The sequence below is a fragment of the Scyliorhinus torazame genome, chromosome 18 (assembly GCF_047496885.1).
Source record: "Scyliorhinus torazame isolate Kashiwa2021f chromosome 18, sScyTor2.1, whole genome shotgun sequence".
Classification (NCBI taxonomy): Eukaryota; Metazoa; Chordata; class Chondrichthyes; order Carcharhiniformes; family Scyliorhinidae; genus Scyliorhinus; species Scyliorhinus torazame.
Genome location: NC_092724.1, coordinates 120,271,542 through 120,290,676, shown reverse-complemented (window position 1 = coordinate 120,290,676; position 19,135 = coordinate 120,271,542). Strand labels below are relative to the sequence as shown.

General features: G+C 44.2%; 1 protein-coding gene across 5 annotated transcripts in view; it reads right to left on the bottom strand.

Moving 5' to 3' along the window:
• LOC140395466 (protein HEATR9-like) overlaps window positions 1–19,135 on the bottom strand; it is a 154,098-nt gene that overhangs the window by 11,172 nt on the left and 123,791 nt on the right. For all 5 annotated transcript variants that reach the window (XM_072483242.1, XM_072483246.1, XM_072483245.1 and 2 more), the window contains 3 exons: window positions 18,665–18,738; window positions 9,928–9,979; window positions 6,324–6,410 (listed from right to left, as the gene is read on the bottom strand). In XM_072483242.1, coding sequence (XP_072339343.1) covers window positions 6,324–6,410; window positions 9,928–9,979; window positions 18,665–18,738 — 213 coding nt within the window. The remainder of the gene's footprint in view (window positions 1–6,323; window positions 6,411–9,927; window positions 9,980–18,664; window positions 18,739–19,135) is intronic.

Below are 19,135 nucleotides of genomic sequence, written 5' to 3'. Positions count from 1 at the left end.
ATCAGTACAGTAGTGACAAATAATCTTGGGTCAGAGGATCAAGATGTAGAATCAGTATGGGTAGAGAACAGGATTAGTAAAGGGTCATAGGCACTGGTAGGAGTAGTTTATAGAATAGAATAGAATAGAATCCCTATAATGCAGAAGGTGGCCCACCAAGTCTACATTGACCCTCTGAAAGAGCACATTAACTTGGACCCACTCCCCCACCCTATCCCTGTAACCCAACCTAACCATTGGATACTAAAGGACAATTTAGCATGGCCAATCTTTGGACTTTGGGAGGAAACCGGAGCACACGGAGGACACCAATGCAGACATGGAGAAAATGTGCAGTCACCCAAGGTTGCAATTGAACCCCGGTCCCTGGCGCTGTGAGGCAGCAGTACTAACCACTGGTGTTATAGACCTCCTGATGGTGCTACGTTGTAAAACAGAGAATAAATCAAGAAATAATGGAGGCTTGAAAGAAAGGTACTGCAATAATTATGGGAGATTTTAATTTTTGTACAGATTGGGTAAATTAAATTGACCAAGATAGCATGTGTTCATAGAATGTATTGAGGGTAGTTTCTTAAATCAATACATTCTGGAACCACCAACCAGAGAAGAGGCTATTTTAGACTTAATGTGTAATGAAACAGGATTAATTAATGACCTCACAGTAAAGGATCTTCTTGGTAAGAGTGATCATAATATGAGAGAATGTAACATTCAGTTTGAGGGTGAGAAATGGGTGTCTGAAACCAGATTTTAAACCTAAATTTTAAAAACTTATACAAGGATAAGAAGGCAGAATTGGTTGATGTGGAATGGGCAAATGGGTTGAAAGATAAGAAGGTAAAGAAGCAGTGGAAAACATTTGAGGATATATTTCATAACTCTCAACAATAATATATTTGAGTATCTCTGAAAAATTATCCATGTTGAAGCAGGACCAAATACAAAGAGAATGACAATTTTATTTGATGAGAAGGGAATTCTGATTGGTTGAAAAGTGGACTCTAATTGGTAGAGCAATTACCATGGAGAAAGCACCTGTTAATTAATGACTGACAGTTAAATATCAAGCTTTGTTCAAATTCAAACCAGGTAAGTTGACTGATTGGTCAGGGCAATGCACTGGGGAATGAACCAGAGAATGGCTGTCACCTATTTTGCTCAGGTGAAAGAGTCACAATGTGTTTACATGTTCTTTCTGTTTGCAAACAGCAGAGTATGCAACCTCTAGCACGCCTAAGTGCGCCATACTGCTAGCCCAACTGATAATATTAAATTGCGTCGGAGTGTAATTCTTACAACACCCAGGATTGTTCAACAGATGTTGTCCGATTGCAGAATTACATCTAAAGTTTGATACTGGGTGTGATCACGCTGTACCAGAAAAGCAGCTCGCCGCAGCGCTGTGGATGAAAGCCGTGAGGCCACGCTCCCGGGATCTACCCGGCTTGCCACGTCTCACAAGATTCAACATGATGTAAATCCCGCCCATTGTTTTTGGGATCATGTTTTGGCAAATCTGCATATTAGAGCAAGATAGTAAGCCTCACTCTAGTGTGCAGTTTTCAGAGGTACCTGAGGCTTTGGGATTCATTCCCTTCGCCTCAGAGCCTAGGGCGAGCACCGTTCAGCACTGCTCTTCATAAATGGGGACCAGACGGAAAGGCACTCGTGGGGCTCTCCTAGGGGATTGCTGGCCCCCAGCTCCATGTCCTTTGGGCAGTGTGGTGCCCTGACACTGCCAAGGTGCCCAGGTGGCAGTACTAGCTGGCACGGGCACTGCCAGGGTGCCAAGCTGGCAATTTTCTGCACGCGTGATCGGGCTGGGGTGCCCAGCACGGGTCTTTGAGGGGAGGGGGACCCTCCCATAGTGCATTGGGGGCTGGGGGGGGGAGGAGGGAGAGAGAGAGGGGTTAGGATCATTTTGGAGGCTTCGGAGATCGGGATGCCATTTTTCCTACAATCTCCCGAACTCTCGCTACAATGGAGCTCCCCACTGTACAAAATAGGGCTATTTGCGGCCTTGACCGCTAGTTCCCCGTTCAGGCCCCTTATACAATGCGAGTTGCGTTGAATAGCCATGTATTTCTCAGCACTGTGAGTGCCGGGAAACACACGGTGAAGCACGCTCGCTGGGGGACTTTGTTCCCTTCTGGTAGAATCGCACTCACTGTGTTGAGTTTTGCAAGCATGGGCTGTTTGGATACCGCCAGTATTTTGCTTGTTGCAAACAGCTGAAGGGATTTGCTGTTTGACACGCTTAAGTGCAAAAGACAAGGCGGAAGCATTTGCAACGATCTTCAGTCAGAGGTGCCGAGTGAATGGTCCATCTCAGCCTCCTCTAGAGGTCCCCAGCATCACAGATGTCAGTCTTCAGCCAATTCAATTCACTCCAGATGATATTAAGAAACGACTGAAGGCACTGGATACTGCAAAGACTAGGGGTCCTGACACTATTCCGACAATGGTATTGGGGACTTGTGCTCTAAAACCTGTCTGCTCCACTAGCCAAGCTGATCAAGTACAGCTACAAGACTGGCATCTACCTGGCAATGTGGAAAATTGCCCAGGAAAAACAAAAAGCAGAACAAATCCACCCCAGCCATTCACCATCCTCATCAGTCTACTTTTGATCATCAGTAAATTGGTGGAAGAGGTCATCAAGAGTACAATCAGGCAACACTTGCTCAGCAATAACCAGGTCACTGACGCTCAGTTTGGGTTCTGCCAGGGTCACTCAGCTCCTGACCTCACTACAGCCTTTGTTCAAACATGGACAAAAGAGCTGAACACCAGAGGTGATGTGAGAGTGACAGCTCTTGAACTCAAAACACCAATTGGCTGAGTATGGCATCAAGGAGCCCTAGCAAAACTGGAGTCAAACTGGAGGAATTTGGGAGAAAACCCTTTGCTGTTTGGTGTCATACCTTGCACAAAGGAAGATGGTTCTAGTTGTTGCAGATCAATCATTGCAGTTCCAGGACATCACTGCAGGACTTCCTCAGGGCCCAGCCACCTTCAGCTGCTTCATCAATGATCCTTCTTCCACTAATCTCAGAAGTGGAAATGTTCGCTGATGGCTGCACAATATTCAGCACCATTCGCAACTCCTAAGAGACTGAAGGAGTCCACGTGCAAATGCAGCAAGAGTACAAGCCACTCATTATCCTGATTTGGAAATATATAACCGTTCCTTCACTGTCACTGGGTCAAAATCTTGGAACTCCCTCCCCAACACCACTGTGGGCGTACCTACAACACATGGACTGCAGAGGTTCAAGAGATAACTTTGTCTGAGGGAGAAGGTGTGTGTCCATGGTCTCTGGACATCTCAAGGCGCTTGACAGTCTATGAAGTACTTTTTCAGTGTTGTAATGTCGAGAATGCAATAGTCAATGGACACGTGGCAAGCCTCCACTAACAGCCAATGGATAATGGCCAGTTACTCTATTTTAAAGATTGGTTGAGGGATAGGTGTTGACCTCCTCAGGGGCACCATGGAGAACTCCCAAGTGCTTCTTAGAAACAATGAGAAGGCAGATGGGGCCATAGTTTAACATCTCATCTCCCTCAGTCCTGCACTGGAAGTGTCAAGACTAATTTTGTGTTCAACGTGGTCTTAAATCTACAGTCTTCAGACTTGGGGGAAAGTGTGCAATGACCTGAGTCGCAGCTGATACCTTAAATGAATGTTATGCACATGGCAGTATTTGAAAACAAGGGTAATCTCAGAGTCTGGTCCTTGTGCACAAATCACAAAAGGTTAGCATGCAAGTTCAGCAGGTAATTGGGAAGGCAAATGGAAGGCTAGCCTTCATTTCAAAGGGAATGGAGGGGGAATCTGTATTGGGGTTCGCCTGAAGGTGGCAACCATTCATCGACTTCTTCGCGGGAGAGTGAACGTCAGCAGGGGGGGCGGTGATTAGGGTAGAGTAGGAGGGATAAATAGGCGGGTAGTGTCTATTGGAGAGGAGCGGGTATGTGCATTATGGTTTGGTTGAAATGTTGGTTTTCTGTTAATGTTTGCACATTTCTGTATCTGTAACTGTTTACAATGCCAAAAAATACCTCAATAAAATTGTTTTTAAAAAAAATGAATGGAGTATAAAAATAGGGTCGACTTGCTAAAACTAAAACTAAATTTTCTAAATACAAGGCACTATTTAAGACCATACCTGAAAGGCTGTGGACAGTTTTGGTCCCCTTAACTGAGGAAAGATATACTGGCATTGGAGGCAGTCCAGAGAAGGTTCATTCTGTTGATCCCGGGTATGGAGAGATTTCCTTATGAGGAGAAGTTCAGTTGGTTGGGCCTGTACTCATGGGAGTTTAGAAGAATGAGAGGTGACATATAGGATTCTCAGGGGGCTTAGCAGGGTAGATGCTGAGAGGTTGTTTCCCCTTGTGGGAGAGTCAAGGATCGGAGGGCATAAACAAAGTGTAAGCACTCACCCATTAATGACAGAGATGAGGAGGAATTGCTTCTCTGAGGATGATAGAATTCTTTGCTGGTGAGAGTTGTAGAGGCTGGGTTGTTAAGTATGTGCAAGGCTGAGAGACAGATTTTTAATCTGTAAGGGAATCAAGGGTTATGGGGATAGGGCGGAAAAGTAGAGTTGAGGATTATATCAGATCAACCATGATCTCATTGAATGACGGAACAGAGTCGATGTCAGAGTACTGAGTACTTCTGCTTCTACGTCTTATGGTCTTAAGGCAGTTCACCACCACCTTCTCAAGGAGAATTGGTGATGGCTAATAAATGATGGTCTTGCCAGCAACACCCACATCCAATGAACGAATGAAAAAAACGAGTGAAAGAAAAGGTGTAGAATGCATTGAAGATTAGTTGCGTACCAGACTATTGGGAAAAGCTTAGAAACCAACAAAGGACGACAAAAAGAATACTGAAATGAGAGAAATTGGAGTGTGAGAGAAAATTAGAAAGAAATATGAAGAGTAGATTTAATGGATATATCTATTGGAACGATCTTCCTAAATGGGAACAAAGTCCCCGAGCGAGTGCGTTTAGCCGTGGGTTTCCCGGTACTCGCAGTGCTGGAAAACACATGACTATCCAATGCGACTCACTTTGAATAAGGGGCCTAAATGGGGATTGTGTGGCGGAGGCCACACATAGCCCTGTTTTTTACAAAGGGGAGCTCTGCTCGCTCGAACTCCCCATTGTAGCGCGAGAACGGGACGCTAGCAATCTCCGAGGGCCACAAAACAAATTCCCGACCTCCCCCCCCCACCACCCCCCGAGCCCGAACACAACATGGGAGGGCCCCCAGGCCCCACCAACACCACCAACACCAACCCCAGCCCAATCGCGCACGTGCAAAATTGCCAGCAGGGCACCTTGGCAGTGCCAACCTGGCACCGCCTCAGCCAGCTGGCAGTACCACCTGGGCACTTGACAGTGCCAGGCTGGCACTCTGTTGGCACTGCCAGGGTAGAAGGCTGCCAGTGTCAGGGTGCCAGGCTGGCACTGCCAGGGTACACAGGGTACATCAGCTGTGCCAGGGAACCACCCAAAGAGCATGCAACCGGGGGTCTCCGATCCCCCTGGAGATCGATGCTGTTTTTAATTATAATTTCTGATCAAAGATATTTTGTCATCTTTTAGCAAAGATCCTGGTATGTTTCTTACTGTTGATAAGCTAACCAGTCGATCTTTATCCTTCAGAAGATGGAAATCATGTTTGCTGCCCACCTGTTCTCTGGCACTATCCATTCTGCTATTGAATTGTTACCTATGAAGACCTGTGTCTCTACTTTCTCTTCCTGAGTTTGAGGAGTCAAGGCTAAAATCCATATGGGCGCAGGGATTTGTCCTGTCCAATTTGGTTTGGTGAAAATCTCCATCATACTTTAATAACCATCACACTAACACTCTCGACATTCTTCTAGTGAGGCAAATTGTCTTCAGTACTTGTGTCATTTCAGGGTCATCTCCATTCAATTTACTTTTCTCTCTCCTTAGCAGCCCTGTCCCAATCCAAATTCTCCTTTTAATAATTAGTGCCACCTATTACTTTATTGTTTCCTGTTTCCAAATAGTTCAATTTCATATATTTTCTATTTGCCATCACAATTCCCAATAATTAATTTTGAGTTGCAGACATTGGAGTGACTCAAGCCAGAGACTTTTTTCACACAAATGGTCATCCAGGGCATTCTGGAGTCCTCACATACTAGCTGTGTTGGCATTCTCTATTCTATAAGCTCAGACTCAAATGGTACATGCCCCTTTATCATCCAGCCTTCATTGCAGTGTTTCTTATGACTGGGGCTATTGAGGACGAGGGCAAAGGACTAACCTGGAATCGCACGAACTGACTTAGGTCTACCTCCACCATCTCGAGCAGCAATTGGAGCACTCTGTTGTTAGGTAGTCCAAGGACACTCTGTGAACCAAGGTCAAAAGTCATAATTTCATTTCTTTCAGATAAATTAATAAAACTAAAGTATTTGATGTAATTAAAAATAGCAAATTAACCAACCAAATAAATATGTTTGGAGAGAGATGGAAAGGTAGGTGATTTGCTATCACTGCAACATGTGGGAGTTTGTGGAGAGCATTGTGATCCCAGAAAATTATATCTGGATTATATTCACAGATCAAAGAACTCTGAATTGGATTCTGAGCTGCAGACATTGCAAGCATCAGGGAAGGGAAGGTGACCTGGACACATTGTGCCAGGAGGCTGTTACACACTCAGGTTAAGCAGAACTTTAGAGTAGGTCAATGGTCAGTGACAGAACTCAGTGACTACGAGTCAGGCAGGATTGTGAATCCAGCATGTAGTGATGGAGGAACCGCAGCACCTGACTTTGTCCAACAGGTAGGAAGTGCTTGCCAAACTGTGTGGAACACCGACTCAGAACAAGGGCTCCAGGGTTGATGGACAAACTGATTGTTGTACAGGAAACCTTTCACATGATGGGAGCAAATAGGAACATGGTGATAGGTGACAGTATAGCACGGGGGATAGATATCATTCTTTGCAGCAGCAAACTGGAGCCCCGAAGGTTGTATTGCCTGCCTGCTGCCAGGGATAAAGACATCTGCCCACATCTGAATACTACCCTGGAGTGGGAAGGCGAGTATCTACTTGTTGTGGTCCACATAGGAGCCAGCAACATAGGTAGAATTTGGAATGCTGTTCCACTGAGAAAATCTCAGGAGTTAGGTCCAAATTAAAAAAGCAGAAACCAACGGCAGGATTGTCTGCCGTGCTTTCCGGCGGCAATGATGGCTCTCCATTGGCTGACGGTGGGATCTTCCAGTCCTGTTGAAGTCTACGGTGTTTTGTGTGGCATGCCCTTCCCACCACCAGGGAACCCACCTCAGTGGGTTACCTTCGGCAGGAACCGGAAGATGTCACCGGTGGGAACGGCCAGAAAATCCCACCCAAGAGTCTAGCAAGAAAGGCAAACTTTAAAAAATCAGTATAGTTGTGTCAGTATAGCTCTATGAAGAAATTAATGGGACAAAGTGGTGACAAATCCCCTGAACCTGATGACCCATGTCCTTGGGGTTTAAAAGAGGTAGTTGCCACTGTCACAATCACTGTCTCTTAGTGGATCCATTCATTTTGATCTTTCAGAATTCCTTAGATTCCAGAACAGTCCCCGAGAATTGGAAGGTAGTAAATGTGATCGCACTATTTAAGAAAGGAGGAGGTGAGAAAAAGGGGAATTTTAGGTTAGTTAGCCTAACATCAGTAATGCCAAAATGCTGGACATTATAAAAGGGCATTCAGAAAATCAGAGTTAACATGGATTTATGAAGGGGAAGTCACAGCACTGCTGCCTCATGGCGCCAAGGACCCGCGTGAAGTTTGCACATTCTCCCCCACAACCCAAAGATGTCAAGGGTAGGTGGATTGGCCATGCTAAATTGCCACTTAATTGGGAAAAGAAAAAAATTGGGTCCTTTAAATTTAAAAAAATAATTGCCAAGTGTTTTAGAGTATCTTTTGTAGATGTAACTAGCAGGATGGAAAAGGGGGAACCAGTAGATGTAATATATTTGGATTTTCAAAACCATTTAATAAAGTGAAACACAGGAGGTTGCTACCCAGAATTAGGATTTTGTGGATACTAATGAGTATGGATTGAGGATCAGTCAATGGGAAAAAAATAGAGAAAAGGAATAAATGGGACAGTTTTGGGTTGGCAGACTATAACTAGCAATATTGCAAGAATCAGAACTTGGTCCTCAGCTATTTACAATCTTTGTTAATGATCACAAAAGGATTGGGGTCTAAGAATAAGGAATTCTTACTACAGTTGTAAAGGACATTGGTAAGGCCATATCTGGAATATGGTGTGCAGTTCTGGCCTCCTTACAATAGAAAATACACATTTGCCACAGAGGGAGTACAGTTAAATATCACTAGACTGGTTCCAGGGCTGAGGGGATTGCCCCATGAGTACATATTGAGTAGACTAGGCCTAGTCCAGATAAAATGAGAGATGATTCAATTGAAACGTAAAATTCTTAAGGGCCTTGAGAGGGATGATGCTGGGAAGATGTTTCTCTGGCTGCAGAATATAGAACATGAGGCCTCTGTCTCAGAATAAGGGATCAGCCATATAAGATCATAAAATCCCGACAACATAGAAGGAGGCCATTCAGCCCATAGTGTCTGCACAGACCCTCCAATTCAGCACCCCACTGAGGCCCACTCCCCCACCCTTTCCTCTCAATCCCACCTAACCTGCACATCTTTGAACATTAAAGGGCAATTTAGCATGGCCAATCCACCTGCACATCTTTGGACTGTGGAAAGAAACCAGAGCATCCAGACAAAACCCCCGTTGCCACGGGGTGAACGTGCAGATTACACACAGACAGTCAACCAAGCCGGAATTGAACCCGGGCCCCTGGTGTTGTGAGGCAGCAGTGCTAACCACAGTGATGAGAAACATTTCTTCAGTGATTGTGAATCTTTGGAAATTGTTTCCTAGGGAGATTTGGGTGCTCAGCTGATATGTGTATTCATGACAGAGGTTGACAGGTTTATGGATACTAAGGGAATTGAGGAATACAAGGAAAATGCAGGGAGCTGGAGTGGAGGTGTAATTCCAACTGAATGGCAAAGCAGGTTCGAAAGGCTAAATGACATACTCCAGCTTCCATTTCTATGTTCAGCCTTGTGCCTACCTTTTGTCATACCAGACAACGTAGTCACCATTTATCCAGTGTGGCTTTGGAAATTTCTAAAATACAAACTAGCCCTAAAAATCAGCTTTCTTATTATCAAATTAATCCCTCAGGCTGTGGAGGCAAATGTTTTAATTTCAATCATCGGCAAAATCAAAGACTCGTGTCCGGCGCTACTCCCTCACCCCCACACACACGCACCATATCCCATGTTACACCCACCACCAAATCCCATCCTAAAAACCCCACAGCTATCCCACCCTCTGAACCCACACCACATACCACCCCTCAATCCCCATGCACCTCACCTCATTAATTCCACCCTCACCAAACCTCAAATTCCACTCCTTTCTACACCTTGATTACAGCCATCTGCTCCATATAGTAACCTGAGATCATAGAATCATAGAATCTCGACAACGTAGAAGGAGGCCATTCAGCCCATAATGTCTGCACAGACCCTCCAACACAGCACCCCACTGAGGCCCACTCCCCCACTCCAGGGACATGGATACTAAGGGAATTGAGGAATACAAGGAAGATGCAGGGAGCTGGAGTGTCCCTGGAGAGTTTGATGGGACAGTGTAAAGAGAACTTTACTCTGTACCTAACTTGTGCTGAACCTGAGCTACAAGTATTTAAATGCTAATATTAGGAGTTAAAATCCCAGCACAATCATCTTTCACCTTCCCTTGTATAACATAAAACTAAAACAATCTCCATGAAAGCATATTGAAGAAATGTTGTTTTACCAATGAGTTGACTGCCTTGCCTCTGACTTCTGCATCATTGTCTTCCAATTGCCTATCAAACAGAAAGAAAATATGTAAATCTGCTGGAAAGAGGGTGATGTTTGTTAGCTGTTCTCAGAGACATGTTTGATTTCTTCTATGTGACGTAAGCACTTTTGACAAGACAGATATTTATTGTCCATCTCTGAAGGCTCTTAAGGTGAGCTACCTTTTTGAGTCACTGCTCGTACAACTGTTAGGGAAGGATTTCTAGGATTTTGACCCAGCAACAGTGAAGTTATAGGATATGATTTCAAATCAGAATAGTGTGTAATTTGAGGGTACTAACCCATGAATCTGCTGTCCTTGGCTTTCTAGGTGGTAGAGGTCGCACATTTGTTAGGTGTTGTCCAAGTTGGTGAGTTGCTGCAGTGCATCTTGTAGATGGTACACACTGCTGCCACAGTGCACTCATGGAGGAGGGAATGAATATTGAAGGCGGTGGATGGGGTGCGAATCAAACAGGTTGCTTTGCCCTGGTGGTTTTGAGCTTTTTGAGTGTCGTTGGAGCTGCACTCATCCAGTCAAGTGGAGAGTAATCCTTCACACTCCTGACATGTGACTTGTAGATGGTGCACAGGCTTTGGTGATTTTCTCCAAGCTTTGACCTGCTCTTGTAACCAACGTATTTGTACGAATGGTCAAGTTCAGTTTCAAGTCAATGGTTAAGCCCAGGTTCTTAATGGTAGGGACTCAGTGATGGTAATGCAGTTGATCGTCAAGGGAAAAAGGTTAGATTCTTGCTGCCTGTTATTGTTTATCACCGTGTAGTGGAATGGCAGACCATGGCATTGCCTGTGTCCTGAGAACCTTGGTCTTTTCACATGTTTAATTAAAATGTCTGTTGGATAGGCAGGTAAACAAAAATAGCTACACGGCTTCCTAAGTATGCCAAGAGTTACACTAAATGAATTAACTCTCCAATCATTGTCCCAGAAAAGACCCTACCAAGATGCTTAACCTAACAACAACTTGCATTTATATAGTGCTTTTAACATTAGATGACACTTGAAAGAAGAGTGATAAAAAAAATTGCCATCAAGCTGCAGGAGGAGGATATTAGGACAGGTGAGGAAAATTTTTCAGATGGGAATTTCTGTGCTTAGGAATTAGGCAGCTGAAGGCATTAAATCTGAATTAAATCAATTAATCTGTAGCCATTTTAATTTGGAATTTGTGAAAGATCAGAATTGGAAAGCACAGATATCTCTGAGGATTGTGGGGCTGGAGGAGATTACAGAGATAGGGGAGGGCTAAGCCACCGAGGGATTTGAAATCAAGTATAAATATTTTAAAAACATGGTGTTGCCGAAACTGAAATCAGTGTCGGGTAATGAACACAGGGTGATTGTCTCTGATTAGAATACAGGCGGCAGAGTTTTGGGTGAAGTGAAGTTTACAGTGGATGGAGGATATCCTTTGGGAAGAGACATTCAGGCTATCAAGAAAAAAAGGAAAGACTTGGGTTTATATTGTGCTTTACATGAGCTCTGGACAAACCAAAGTGTTCTTACAGCAAATGAAGTACTTTTGAAATGCTGTCACTGTTTTAATGTAGAAAACGTGGCAGCAAAAATGTGTACAATAGGATCCCACAAATACCGAGGGAGTTTGATCCGGTATCCTGATCAATATTCTTAATCATCATGACCGAAAAGGAGATCTATTCATTTATCTACGTAGATTTTAAAGATCATTTTTACACAGCTAGGGTGTTTGGTTCCAGTGATGGAAGCAGTAATAACCTGCAAATAACTGGATTCAAGTACAATCTGGGAAAACTCCTACTGGCTGACGCAAAACTATATCCCATCCTCAAAGTGCCTCACAGTGCTTGACAACCTACTTCAAATGCTACTACAGCATATGGTAGAAAAGTCACCACATCATAATGTGGTTGTTAATGGTTATGTCACTGGACTAGTAATCTAGAAGCCTTGTCTAATGATCCAGAGGCACGAGTTCAAGAATTTACATTCCATTAATAAGATAAAAAATCTGGAATAAAAAAGTCGCAGTGATGAGAATCATAAAACTACCAGACTGTCAGAAAAACTCATCTGTTTTACCGGTGACAGAATTAGTTGGAGTGTGATTACAAAGTTCGATCGTCATGCGAAGGACATCCTCCATCGTGTTGTGTGGCATTATCCTCGTGCGAAACGGGACTGGTTCAAAAGATATCTAGAAACTGAAAATTGAGCATCCATGAGGCACTATGGGTCATCAGGGTGGGGCTGTTAACTCAGTTGGCTGGATGGCTAGATTGTGGTGTAGAATGGAGCCAACAGAGCAGGGTCAATCTTTGCACCAGATGAGATAGTTCAAGGAGGCCTACCTCCTTGCCTTGCTCCATGCTTGATGCAAAGTGGTGGCCCTCAAGCTACTTGCCACTCTCTAATAAAAATTGCCTTTCTCTAATAAAGAGAGATGACTCTGGGTGCCTTGTATATGTTTAGCTTACCTGTGGAACATCATCAGCAGAATTGTATTCAACGACATGACCTGGCAAATCCCTCGGTCTACCAATTCGATTAAACCAGGGCATCAATCCAGGATCAATGAGGGGTGCAGGAGAGCATGTGTGGACTGGCACCAGGCATACCTAAAAATGGGATGCCAATCTGGCGAGCTATGCACATTTCAGCTAATCAGCAGAAGCAGCATGCAAAGACAGAGCTAAGCAATCCTGGAACTAATGGACCAAATCAATGTCCTTAAGCCCTGGCACATCTAGTTCCGAATGTTGGTAGACAATGGAGTAAATAGCTGGAGGAGGAGGCTCCACAAGCATAGCGATCCTCAATGATGAGGTGCCCAGCTGATCAACCAGAAGTGCTGAGTAGGTGATCCATCTTGGTCTTCTCCTGAGATCCCCAGAAGCCAGCCTTCAGCTCAGTCGATTAACTCGCCATGACATCAATTAATGGCACTGGATGCAGTAAAGACTGTGGGTCTTGGTAACCGTATGTCTATAGTGCCCAAGACTTTGCTCCAGAATTAGCCACACATCTAGTCAAGCCACAACAGCGACAACACTAGCATCCACCTGAAAATGTGAAAACTGCCCACGTATGTCCTATCTAGAAAAAGCAGGGCAGAACCAATCCAGCCAATCACTGTCTCGTCAGTTTATTCTCCATCATCAGCAAAATGATTGAAGGTATTGTTGACAGTGCCATCAAGTGACACTCAATCAAAAATAACCTGCTCACCGATGCTCATTTTGGGCTCTGCTGGGGGACTCAACTGCAAACCTTATTGCAGCCTTGGTCCAAACATGGATAAAAGAACCGAATGCAACAGGAGACAAAAGCTGCCTTTGGCATCAAGGTCGCATTTGACCTGGTGTGGCATCAAGGAACCTTCGCAAAACTGAAATGGGAATCAGTGGCAAAGTAAGTTGGAGTCATGCTGAGCTTAAAGAAAAATGGTTGTGATTGCTGAAGGTCAATCATCTGTCACAGGACATCTAAGCAGGAGCTCCTGAGGGTGGTATCCTAGAAACATAGAAAATAGAAACAGGAAGAGGCATTTGGTCCTTTGAGTCTGCTCCACCATTCATTATGATCATGGCTGATCAAAGGCCCAATCATCTTTAGCTACTTCATCATAATCTCCTCTCCATCCTAAGGTCAGGATATTTGCTGATGTTGCATAGCAATGTTCAATTCCATGTTATGATATGAAGTAGGTGTGCCTTTAAGGATGCCTATCATAAACCGTCGTCAATCACTACCACCTCGATAGGATATGATGTATTAGTGCCATGGCTTGTATTCGATCTACAAGCAGCAGATTTGTAAAAAACTTTAAGCGATATGGGCATTGCTGGCTAGTCCAGTATTTATTGCCCATCTCTAATTGCCCTCGAGAAGGTGGTGGTGAGCTGCCTTCTTGAACTACTGCAGTCTCTGTGGAGTAGGTATACCCACAGTGCTGATGGGAAGGGGGTTCCAAGATTTTAACCCAGCGACAATGAAGGATCGGCAATATATTTCCAAGTCAGGGCGGTGAGTGATTTGGAGGGTAACTTCCAATGTAACTTCCAGTTGGCAGTGTTCCAATGTAGGAGTCAAACATGTATACGTAGCCTCGTAGTTCAAATAAAGAATTCACTTTATTGTTCCACCAATCCTGGTTGTGTGATTGGTACGTTTACATAGAATAGGAATATGTGGCAGCATGGTTTTGAAGATTCGATTGCCGAACTAAACAAGCCTTAACCCATCACAAGTTGCAGAAGAAAAGAACAGGTGTGAAAGTGAAACAACTATCAAGAACTAACTGCGTGTACATGATTCTGCAGCTCGATATGAATTCTACACATCGTACATTCATTCTGGGATCACAACTCCTGGCAGTCAGCAGGCACCAGGTCCCTGCAACATTGTTTGAATTTTGGAGCGCTTAACCAGGATATATCTACTTGCTGCAAAGTTTAAGCAGGAACTTAAATTAAATATTACTTAAAAAAGAAACATGCCATCAAAGTTTTTTGTCTTGCACTCAGCCAGACGCAAGATAAACCAACAGTAAAGGGAACAGCAATTTCCACTGCATGAGAAGAGAATGCTGATTAATTGGCAGTGGACTCTGATTGGTAGAGATGTTCCCTAGGTGAATTAACCAGAGAATGGCTGTCCCCCAAGCTTTTGTTTAGTTGGAAGAGGCGTAATGGATGGACATGCTTCTTCTGTCTGCACAGGGCTGGGCTCTGTTTGTGAATATGTGCGTCTCCTAGCATACGTAAGCGAGCGACATTGTGAGTCTGATTGATAATCCGAAATTTGTTGTCAGTATAATTCTTAACACAATCAGGATTATTTAGTAAGAACATAGAGCATACAGTGCAGAAGGAGGCCATTCGGCCCATCGAGTCTGCACCGACCCACTTAAGCCCTCACTTCCACCCTAACCCAATAACCCCGCCTAACCTTTTTGGAACATACAGTGCCGAAGGAGGCCATTCGGCCCATCGAGTCTGCAACGACCCACTTAAGCCCTCACTTCCACCCTAACCCAATAACCCCTCCTAACCTTTTTGGACATGAAGGACAATTTAGCATGGCCAATCCACCTAACCTGCACGTCTTTGGACTGTGGGAGGAAACCAGAGCGCCGGAGGAAACCCACGCAGACACGGGGAGAACGTGCAGACTTCGCCCAGACAGTGACCCAAGCTGGGAATCGAACCTGGGGCCCTGGAGCTGTGAAGCCACAGTGCTAACCACTGTGCTACCGTGCTGCCCATTATTGGTTGAGTGTTGGTAGTAAGTGTTGGTTGAGTGGGTTGAAAAGTGGCAAATGGAATTCAATCCGGAAAAATGTGAGGTGATGCCTTTGGGGAGTGAAAACAAACCAATAATTTGGAGGATATTGAGAAGGGCAAAGGAAGTGAAAGATTTTGGAGTACTTGCCCACCGGTCTCTGAAGGTGGCAGGCCAGGTGGATAAGATGGTAAAAAACCTAAATGGAATTATTTTCTTTACTGGGTGAGGTATTGAATACAAAGACAGGGATGACATGCTGAAACTGTATAAAATGTTGGTTAGGCCACAGCTGGAGCTTTGTGTACAGTTTTGGTCACCACAATATAGGAAGGACATAATAGCTCTGGAGAGATTTACAGGAATGTTGCCGGAGCCTGAAAATTGCAGCCATGAGGAGAGATTGGATAGGCTGGGGTTGTTTTCCTTTAGAATAGAGGAGGATGAAGGGTGACCTAATTGAGGTGTACAAGATTGAGGAGCCCAGATGGGGTAGACAGGAAAGACCTGCTTCCATTTGCTGAAGGGTTAGTTACCAGGGGGCATAGCTTTAAGGTGATTGGTTGAAGGATTACAAGGGATATGAGACAATGCTTTTTCACCCACAAGGGTAGGGTGTGTCTGGAATTCTCTGCCTAAATTGGTGGTGGAGGCATAAATGCTCAATTCACATTTAAAAGGTACCTGGATTGCATCTGAGGTGCTGTAACCTGAAAAGCTACGGACCAGGGGCTGGAAAGTGGGATTAAAATGAGCGCACTGTTTCTTTTTTCTCCTTTTTGGCTGGCCCAGACACGATGGGCTGAATGGCCTCTTTCAGTGCCATAATGTGTCTATGGTCCTATTTATAGATTCTAAGTGACAAGTAATGATTCAACCAATTATTGTCAAACTCACACCATACAATGGCTTGGAAATTCCATGCCTGGGATCCATCACACTCAAGTTTCCACAGAAACATACTCTGATAACCACAGATATTTGATGTTGTGGACAGCACAGGTCCAGTGATCGCAGGCTTACAGACATGGAAGGATGTGTCGTTAGTCACCATCAATGGCATCATCAAGGCAATGACAAAGACCACAGACCACAAAGAGCATCATTGTAAACCCTGTGTGTATACTGGAAGAAGATCACCTAACATTGCAATGCAGATCATCAGCCAATAGATTGCAGGCAAAATTTGAACCAAATATGTATATCCATTCCAAACATGCGCATTTCATTGCACCGCGGAATCAATGCGGAATGACTATTCGGCAGACAAGCTCAGACAACACTCCCCAGTCAACACTCGTCAATACTCCGAGGGGTATGAGGTGCATTATTTGAGAAATAAGGGAAGGTGAAGATGCAAATAACCGGCTTGCAGGTAATGAATTACCCAACCTGAACATCAGAAAGAACGTTCCAGTACAACACCCAACTGATAGCACATGGAATCCAGCAAAACCATCAGCCTGAGCCCAGAACCAAGACTGTATCACGTACAACCATGGTGGTGTGACGAGACAGATGCCAAATCAGAACAATATTACATCCAGAAACTTGAGCAATCCTGTTGCAAGCAGAAATAAAATGTAAACACAAACAGCTCGCATTCTGAAAACACATACCAGCCTCTAGCAAAGATCACAGTAACTAAGATCGGATGGATAAGCAAAGTGCCAATTCCTCTTAGACACTTGTAAATTTAGTGCTCTGTATAGTGTTTTGTTCAGATACAGTGTTATTTTCCTTTGCTATCATGTAAATAGTTTGATTCTTTAAAGGTAAACCTTTAGTTTAGAAATAAAGGGAATGTTGTGATATGACATGTATCTGGAAGTGCTGTCAATCACTACCAGCTCCAACAGGACGATGTATTAGTCCCATGACTTTTATTCAGTTTACAAACAGCAGATGGTAGGCGTCAGATCTGTTTACTTAGCCTCCTGGTTAACATTATTTGTATGTTGTCTCATCTGCAAATAAAGAACTTATATTATTGCTGTGTGATTGGTATGTTTATATTGAACTGGCATACAGCAAGACCTGGACAGGCTTAATTTGATAAATGGCAAGTAACATTTGTGCCATACAAGTGCCATGCAATGACCATCTCCAACAAGAGTGAAAATAACCATATTCCAACATTCAATGACATTACCATCGCTGAATTCTCCACCAAATTCCTGGCGGTTACCATTGACCAGAAACTTAACTTCATCAACCATATAACTACTATAGTTACAAGGGCATGTCAAAGGCCTATATTCTGCAGTAAGTGTCCTCCTGTTTCCCAAAGCATGTCCATCATCCACAAGGCACAAGTCAGGATGGAATTCTCTCCAATTGCCTGGATGAGTGCAGCGCCAACAACAATTAAGAAATTCAACAACCTCCAGAAAAAAGCATCCCGCATGATCGGCACCCCAGCCACCACCTTACACATTCTCTCCCTCCATCACTGATGTACCACTGATACAGTGACAGCAGTACGTACCATCTACAACATGCATTGCAGTAACTCACCAAGGATCCTTTGAAAGCACCTTCCAAACCCGCAATCTCTACCACTCAGAAGGACAAGGGTAACTGCTCCTTGGAAACACCACCACCTGCAAGTTTCCCTCCAAGCCACACGCCATCCTGACTTGGACCTATACCGCCGTTCCTTCACAGTTGCTAGATCAAAATCCTGGAACTCCCCCAGTAACAGCACTGTGGATATACCCAAACCACATGGACTGAATCTTCTCAAGGGAAATTTGGGATGGCCAATGATTGCTGGCCTTATCAGCAACAAATGAACAAATACAAAAATTGCAGACAACTATGCACAGCAAGATCCCAATAAAATAAATAAATGCTCATTTAACCTTTTGCTTTTACTTCTGGCGTGTTGGTTGAAGGATAACTGTTGGAATAGACACAGGGTGAACTCCCGTGCTACTGTTAAATAGACTGCCAAATCCTTTACATCTACTCTCAGCTGTGGACAGCAAAATCAACTCTGAATCCTGACATGTAGACTCTGTTTGGGATCAGGTTTGTGCTTGGCAGTGATGGTTAAAGTCACACAGTGAGCTGACTTTCAACAGCTGCATACATCCATTGAAACTTTGTAAAATGTTAATCAGCAGCGTGGAGTTGGTGAGGTGATGTGGCGAGGAGGAGGTAGGGAGGAGGCTTTGGGCAGCAATATCTAATGTGGGGTGGTTGACTGGGAGGTAAAGCTGAGAGTAATCTTGCCTCTCAGTCTGGGCAGCACTCTGGCAGAGTGGATGGTTCACACATCGTGGAAGCTGATTGCTTTCAATGGGATGGATTCAGGTGGCTTCTACAACAGGTGGCTGTTCTGCTCAGTCAGAGAATAGCCCAGGTTGGGAGGGAAAAGAATAACTGACATTAATTTGACTGTGATAAGACAGTTAGAGACTCACTGTTCCATCTCCATCCACAATGCCATCTTCATTTTCAGCATATTCACCACTATGGCTGCCCGTCGACGCACAGCCTGTAGGCCAGGAAGGAAAGGGTTAACTTGTAAATCGTTATCAGAGAAAGCAGCCCTTTACAGGCTTCTTTAAGATCAGTGTTATCCATTAGAAATTGATGACCAGTCATAGCTATGACTACAGAGACACTTGTTTCAGCTACATTAACTAGTTTTAATAGGCAATACCTTACATATACTTCATAATACAGTAAACATTTACTTAACAAACATCTGTAACCATATCAGTCTGCGATGGTGTGCCTCCCTGGTGCCATGGTAGAGATCAATGCTCAGAAGGTGCAGAACATCCATCGGGGCAAAGGCTGTTACTTGAGGGCACCAATGATATAGGAAGGAAAGGGTTGGGGTTCCACAGTCCGTTTTATGAGTTCAGGAAGAGGTTAAAGTGCAGCAC